The following is an 8,322-nucleotide window of genomic DNA, read 5'->3' on the forward strand; positions in this document are numbered from 1 at the left end:
GTAAAGTAATGATGGCAGGTTGAATTAGAGAGGTCAGCCTAACCCCCTGTCCTGTAAACTCACTGAAATATCAAGTGTTGTACTTTCTGAAAACTGATTTCCTTATCTTTAGACTATTAACATGGAAATAATGCTTAAGACTGAACTTCCTTTATATGCCTCATTCCGCTTTGACTCTAAACAGGCAATTACATTTCAGTTCTCTCCTCCGAACTGGTCATCGATCAGCTGAGTGTACCAAGACGAATAATCCCATTTTAAGTCAGTGAGGTTCTTTACATGACCAAAGTAAGCAGGATTTAGCCTGTTGTCTATTTCTACAGAATATTTCTTCTTTAAAACATTTCCTGCTCCCTCAAATCAGAGGGGAAAAACCAGCTTTCCCTTTCAGACAGAAGCTTTTATTTTTCTGTGCTGTGAGTTTATGTGTTTGTTAATTTACATTCTCAGAGAAGATCCCTAAAGCTCTGGAGCTAGTTCCCCTCCTGTGTCTTAAAAATACCTGTCAGCATGCTCCATAGGATCTCGCCTTACCTGGCTTTTGCAGAAGGGGAAGTTTGGTGGGATCAGGTGGGTTATAATTCAGTATTTAACATCAAAGGCCCCAGAGTCTTAGATGCACCTTTTTCAAACCTTTTAAATACATCATTATATATACAATGTGGTCATGCATGCACTCAGGTTAGTTACTGAAGTCCTACTTTAAATTTTTTTTCCATATTCTGTGGTTAGCTGGAAAGAAAAACCTTAAAAACTTGATAACTTTCATGTTGTTTATTTGCCAACATCTTCACTTCTTTCTTCCTATGCACAGTGAACTTATTTACGTATTATTTAAAAAATAGAAATATAATGCTGGAGTGTTGGGTAATAAAACAACTTCATGGGAACCCTCTGTGTCTAGTAATCTAGATCCACAGATGCTCTATCTAGTAGGAACTGCCAGGCCATGGCAAAGCAATACCAGGTAACCCTAAATGATAATCCTTCCACTTCTTTCACTTTTGTGAACTAATTTTGCCTTCTTTTAGCTGTCTCTTTGCATCCTGTTCAGGAGGAGGACTTCTCTTTTGGCCCCACCATATACCTGTATTAAGCACTACTGGTCTGATACTCTTCTTAAATGCAGTAATCATTTAAGGAGAATCATCAAGTTGCTATTACTGCTTATATCTCTAAAAGGGTAGAAACAAATACTGCCTATGTGCTACACTTGTGAGGCTGAGGAAACAGAAATCCTTGCCCTTTGTCATTCTACAAGTGGCCAAAAAAAAAAGAAAAGAAATTATGTGACAATGGGGGGGTCATACTTTTTTGCACCTTCTTTTAAAAATTGATTGTATGTATTTAGAAAGTAACTTTATGTGAACCCCCTAAACTATCTGAAACCATCAGTTGTTTTTTAAGAATACCTTTGCTTTTCCAAAACTGCTCAGAGACCCCCTAAAAAATGGACTTTCCGTTCTGTATTTTCTTTGTGAAGCTAAACTGTGTCATCTTTCTGCGGGCTTCTACTGTCACTCGGGGAAAACAGAGTTCTAGACCGAATGTTTTGAACTGTTCTGCTAACTGCTTGTGTTACAGCAGCACGTCTAACTATTAGAATGGCAAAGATAACAATTATAGCAGTAGCACCAAGGACTATTCCTACAATGAGCATAATCAAATTGAGAATTCCTATTTTGGAAACTGGTGGAGGCCCACTGTCACGGCTTCCTCCAAAGCCAGGAAACTGGCAGAATGGAGGGGCCCAGCCATCCTTGCAGTGACAGTTCCCATTATTGTTGCAGACCCCTCTTCCATTGCACATTGAAGAAGGTGAACACGAGAATTGCAGCAATACTGAATGATTGAAACACGTTTGGTTATAACATATCTTGTCTGCAGCACATGTTGCACCATCTTCTATTAATCCATAATCAGCTGACTCTGCCAACGAATAATGGTCTGTGCCCCAACACCAGATATTGCTAACAAGAGTCTGAATGATGGTCACATGTTCCTCCAACCAAGGTAGCATTTTAACATCCACGCATTGTAACCTCCCACACAGTACATTTTCTGGTTTACATTTCTCAAATGTCTTGTTTTCCCCACCGTCCCAGCAGTTGCCAAACCGATCCCCTTTCATGTTCGCTTCTCTGAAGCAGCTTATTGGAGCAGCTTTTGCTGGCTTGCCAAAGAGTTTTTCACATTGTATATTGTGACTATTGCATTTCCCGTGAAAACAGTAGCCATCACCACCACATACAGTCCCATCTTGTATGTGCGTATCCTCTGGACAATATGGAGAAGTCCCATTGCAATACTCTGGCAGGTCACACTCGTCTACAGTGTCTCTACATATTGCCCCTTCTACAAGAAGCTGGCAATTTTTACAACATTTTCCAACATTACAAGTAGTCCCTTCTTTTCTTTTGCAAGTGTGATCACAACAGGGGTCCTTTCTACACTGCTTCTCAGAGCCACAATCACATTCTTCTCCTTCTTCTACAATCTGGTTACCGCAGCGCCGCATTAGAAAAAATACCCCGGTCTCTGGAAGGTTATTTAGACAGTTTCCCTTGCCTTGACGCATGAAGTTAAGATAGTATCTCTCACTGCAGTTACTGAATTGATAGACTTCCCTACGAGCTGGGTCCATGATGCAGAAAGATGAATTGCCACATGCACATGCTTGTCCATCATGCACCATACCAACCTGGTGTCCCAGCAAATGAGCAACAAGCAGAGCAAAGTTTTTTACAGGACTGTCGATGAATGATACCACAGCTGATGCACGTGACTGGTCACAGGCACTGTAATGATAGGATTTTGCAGTCAATTTGTCCTGCTGGTCTTTTCCAAAATCGTTAAATGAAAACAGGTGTCCAACATCATGTGGCACACGTGCAAGTGGCTGAGCTTTTCTCCAAATGTTGAAATTATGCAGAACTTCAGCCACGTTCTTTGTTATTTTGATTGGATTGTCGTCTGTCCAAACCTCTAACGCGGTCAGCAGAATGCGAAGACGAAGGGAAGAAAAAAATTCATCTGCCAAATTCACTACTTCAATCACTGACAGTACCACGTTAGTCATATTTTTGTCAGCATGGACATATCGTTGTTTGTCTACCACTACAAGAAACTCAAGGTATTTAGTCTGCCCCCACACAAAAGGTTTCTTTGATGCCTGCTTCTTAGCCTCCATTACCTCAGCAGTTTGCTTTTCCATCTCTCTATCTGTTAGTTCACACACTGCGGGCTCAAGACCGGCCTCCCCTATTCGATAGAGAAGGTGCTGGAATATCAAGGAGCTCTTCACAGGTTCGATGGCATACTGCAAGCTCCCGATCCGGAGCAAACCTCTCAGTCCTGAGCAGGTGCTGAGGACCGCAAGAGACTCCGGGCTATCTTCTACATACCCATGATAGTAGCAATCCTCTGGAATGGAGGGGTGATCTACCAACAGCCTCCCCTGGGGGTTGTAAGTGTAGACTGGTAAATTTTTTACTATAAATCCTTTTTTCTGCTTCAGGTGAACAATATGATTCCTTCCTTCCACTTTGATGACATAGGACATTTCATCCTTGACAGCGTTTCCTTCCTTTGATGCAAACTTCCTTGGAACAACTACTTCATAGGAAGCAAATCCTGGAGGTGGATGCGGGCTGCAGTCTGTGCTGGGAGGAAGCAGCCCCAGTAGCATAATAGGAACTCCCAATCCAAGGAGCACCCCAGTCTCCTGCGCTCCAGCCCCTGCTCTGAACCACATCCATATTAGTCCTACTGGCCTCTGGATCTGATCCATGGGCACTGCCTCCCAACCTGGAGCAGAGAAAGGAAACATTGGATTAAGTGAGATCGAGTGCACCACCACCAAGTTGGTCACAGAGAGGTGCCTTCAGCCATCATAGCCCAAGGTTTTCCAGCAGAATAGATGACGCCTCGCACAATTTCTCTCCTCCTCTCCATGCCCTCTGCTGGCTGCTTCCCTCAACTTAGCTGTAACAGTACAGCTGTATCCCACCTGCTTTTACTCGTCTCTTAGGTTAGCCACAGGTAACACGTAGCATATTCTGCTCCCTTGTATAAATACATTTTTGCGGGGGCCTCTCCCCACCCTCATACTTTCCAAAGCATTTCCTTAGCGCAGGGGCAAATGTTACGTACCAGAAAGAAAAAGGCTGACCAGAAAGCCAACTTACGTAGCATAGCATAGAAAATCCAACAAGCCTCAGCAAAACGAAAGGAAATGCTGCACTGTAAAGCAAGGGAGGAAAAGGCTGGTTTCAGATGGTCCCGTTGCACTCCTGGCGTGGAGTGGCGCAGCGGGCGGCCGTTTCCGTTTGCGCCGCTTTGAACGTGAACATTCCACAGCAGGAGGCGAGCGCGGGGCGCTGGTCCGAAGCACGGATGGCTCTTTGGGCCGCCTCATTAAGTATTTTATTGGATGTTGCCTTTTTATTGTAAACAGAAATGTCTTTCCTTAAAATGTATTCCCTCCACCAGTCAAGAGGCATTCGCATAGGATCCGACACACTCATTGGGCCACACTCAATTAGTGGGACCTGGGCATGAAAGCAGTTTGTTTTGAGGTGAGGTTTGGTCATTTGGGTTCTTCTGTATCTGAACGAGATGGATCAGAATACAGCTTTGGACGATCAATGTCATCCCCTCCTTTGGTTGCATTTTCCTAGGGCTCTGGCAATTCCCTATATTGTAGTCTACATTTTATGAGTTTAATAACCCAAGGGGCAAGGAGAAATGTCAGTGAGTGGGATAACAGCTGGAGTGGATCAAGAACTTGGACAAAGCTCTGTTGGTAATGTTGCGATGCAATTTTCTGATTGGTTCCCACCAGAAACACTGTTCTGGTCCCAAACTCTCAGCTAGGGGTAGTCCGAATCATGCGGTTACCACCCTTTCCTCCCTGGTTTTGTTTAACAAGAATGACATTTTCACATCTGTATATTAAGGGGAAAAGGAGATAAGAATTACTGGTTTCCAAGGATTCCTTTATAGGGTGAGTTACCGGGTATAAAAGGCAAGGTGAGATTTATTACAGTTACATGTGGCCCTAGTTACTGGAGTACAGACATATTCTTTGCCCTTCCCAATTTTATCACTTACAGCTAAATCACATAAGATACTCTCAAGGAATGGGACTAAATGTATATTACTAAATGCATGCTACTGGCACCTACTAGTAGGTCCCATAGTAATTCAAGAAGAGAGGTTTCATTTTATTTGCCCACTGTTACCAGGGCAAGATTGATACCTACTATATTTTTGTAGGTGCTTTGTCCAGCCTAGTTTTGTAGCTTACCTTTAAATGCAGTCCTTTTCTGCTAAGCTACTCAAAGCACTTTACAAAGAATAAAGACTCATAGCACCCCTGAGATGCTGTGAGTACAAACATTCTATGTTTGTGTTATTCTGCATGGTTTATTTTAGCTGACTTTTATAAAAAACCATGCGACTTCCCATTTATGAAACAGAAGTCAGAAATCTTTTAAATTTAGTAAAATCATTTATGTACACTAATGTAAAATATTTACAATATAATACTGGTCCAAAATAATGTGATAGATAACATTGGAAAAGAAAAATGTAATTTTTTTAATACAAAAAACAAGTTAAACATGGCCCAAAGGTGTCCAAAAAGGATTTCAAAGGAAAAAATACATACAGGTGGCAATACCAGAATTTTGACACTTTGCCATTACCAAACTGAAACATCCTCTTTCCTAATCAAGTTCCTCTAATGTTTTTTTTTTTTTAAATAGCCAACAACAGGAAAACCTAGATATAAAAGAAGATATGTAAAGGTCAAATGATTTCTAGCAAAGATTATTTAAAAAAAAAATTAAATAGAATAGCCATGGCAACTTTCTGGTATGCTTTTAGCATTGTTACAAAGAATCGTTCTTCTGCTGGGCACCCTCCTGAAAATCCTTCTGTTCAAGGATGCTGTATATCCAGTATTCACAGTCTCTCTGCACATAAACAGTGCGTTAGCATCTCATTAATGGAATTTCATCAACCGAAGGAAAAATGGAAGAAAAAAAGAAAATACAATAAAGCATCCCTACACTCTCTTATACGTAGCATCCTCTTCCTCCTTGCTGCTCTTTTGTGATCTAGGGCTAGGAGTTTGCCTTTGATGTCACTGTGCCTCACTTCCCCATTTATAAAATGGGCATACTGACCTAGAGTCTCACAGCTCCATTTGTGAGTGCCTGCCTGTAAAATACTTGGAGAGTTCAGGTGGGAGGTGTGATGGAAGGAAGGTAGTCATTCAAACAGTAAGACATTGAACAGGACCAGTTAACACCATCAGCAGAAGCTCCTTTGAGCAAATATCATCAGGACCCTTTAAAGATGCTGCTCCAGATCCAGCGTAATCCTTAGGAATGAAGGAATACAAAGACATATTATTCAGACACATGTCAAGTACAGGCTCAACAAATGCTTCATGCACCCTGCAACCAAAATCTCTCTCCTCGCAGCTGTTTCATTCTTCGGACCCAGCTAAACCTCAAGCAGCTGCTCTCTCTGGGGTGAGGACTCTTCCTGACGTGTTACTGGCTGACAAGAGCTCTTTATCCAGCACTTGCCGATCAGTTGAATTTCTTTATGCATCCTACTGTTCCCAGTGAGAAATCCCTTTGCCAAATATCCCACGCTTCAACACTTTCCCGCGCAGGCTGTCACTGCTCAGATTGCCCGGTTCTGCATACCCATTGGCAGGTAGCCTGAACAGATCAAAACGTAGTTGAGACTTACCCAGGTGTTGGACCAGCTCACAGAGGCATGTCCCCCTCTTCACCACTTCTTACTCCAAAGTACCGTCTTGCAACCACCCACCCCTTTTAACCAAAAGGCCAGCCTGAGCTTTTGCATTTCAAATTCAGCTCTGAGCACTAAATTGAGACCACCTTCACGTCTCTGTGCCTACTGGTTTAACTTCTTTGTTTCAGACCAAGGCTGGAACAATTTGGGCTTCTGTGGTCTCACTAATAATACTCGGTCTTAATTTTAGGGGTACTTTTGCGCCCAGACTGTAGGAGTTCTGATTTGTCTGTGCCTTGCTACGGAGATATAAAAGTAGGAAAGGCAGGATGCCGGTTGAGTTCTCAACACGTTTGTGTGTATCCAACATGTGCTCCAGTTTTCCCGTCTGTCCCATATTTGTTTCCTTCAGGGACCCCTTCCTAACGAAGTGAGTCGCCTTCCTACCCATCACGTACCGCGGCACTAAGTCCCCTCTTGCCGAGCCTGCAGCCTCCCAAACAAGGCTCTGACTCCTGCATCCCTACACCGTTCCCCTTGCCCATAGTCCCCCCCCCCCCCGATGCCTGCCATCCCCGCTCCACCCCCTTCTGCAGGTATGTTGTAAGGAGAGGTGCTGAGAGGACTCCCCGAGGCAGCATGGCCTCTTTCCCTCTGGGAAAGGTAGACGCACTGTCCTTTTCTCTTCAGGGCAACCTACACCGTCTCCCTTACGGGCTGTTTGGGAAATGGTAGCCGAGGGCTGCCTGCGGCTTCCGCTTCACTGTCAGGCGGCAGCCATTTTGAAAGGGGCATTTTTGTGAAGAAAAATGGCCAAAATCAGAGCCCTCAGCTTAAAACATTTCCTTTTGAAATCCCCCATTTTGCCAGCAACTGTATCAATTATTGCAGTGTTATTAAAAAAAAACCAATTTTAAAAAAAAGGTACACACTAGCAATGAATCAGGCAGCACTGCTCTTGGGGTTTCAGTTGGACACTGCTCTCGCACCCTCACCAAGAGGAATAGCGGTACAGTAGGGCTGCTCAGGTCGGTTGAGGACCAAGGAAGGTTTAAATCATTTCAGTCTTCCCTGTGTTGTTATCCCAGGACAGCATCGCTATCATCACACACCAGCCAAACCAGAATTTTTTTTAAAGGAGAATAACATGCCAAAGCAGATATTAGGAGGTTATATATATGTGCGATGGTACGCATTTAAAACAGGGCTATATTGGCAGGGTAGTTGGAGAATGGCAATAGTCTCTGCGGCTGACAGGACAGGATGAGAAGTGGTTGCAGACTGCAGTAAGGGACATCTGGGAGCGGGGGTGTGCACACGGAATTATAACATACATTTATCATTATAATATATATTTTTATCATTTAAATGATAAACGTCCAGTTGTGGTAGCATCACTGGCAGCAGCAGCAGGAAGGAGCTGCCACCAATGGGAAGCTTGAGTTTAGCCACTGTACCGGGGCAGCAGGACCAGGAGCATGTGCCACAGCTCAGGATGCACCCCCGTGCCTAGGCCAGGTGAGGCAGAGAGACCCACCACAGGCCAGA

General features: G+C 43.6%; 1 protein-coding gene across 1 annotated transcript; it reads right to left on the reverse strand.

Moving 5' to 3' along the window:
* Positions 1-142: 142 nt before the first annotated feature.
* Positions 143-8,317, reverse strand: LOC149857859 (disintegrin and metalloproteinase domain-containing protein 21-like). Its single transcript, XM_090063644.1, has 2 exons — positions 4,188-8,317; positions 143-3,807 (listed from the first exon to the last, which is right to left on the reverse strand). The coding sequence occupies exons 1-2, from the start codon at positions 4,192-4,194 to the stop codon at positions 1,484-1,486; spliced, it is 2,331 nt and encodes a 776-aa protein (XP_089919770.1). The 5' UTR covers positions 4,195-8,317; the 3' UTR covers positions 143-1,483.
* Between the last annotated feature and the right edge of the window lie 5 nt (positions 8,318-8,322).

The sequence above is a fragment of the Crocodylus siamensis genome, chromosome 9 (genome assembly GCF_052110815.1).
Source record: "Crocodylus siamensis isolate JL-2025a chromosome 9, ASM5211081v1, whole genome shotgun sequence".
In the NCBI taxonomy this organism is placed as follows: Eukaryota; Metazoa; Chordata; order Crocodylia; family Crocodylidae; genus Crocodylus; species Crocodylus siamensis.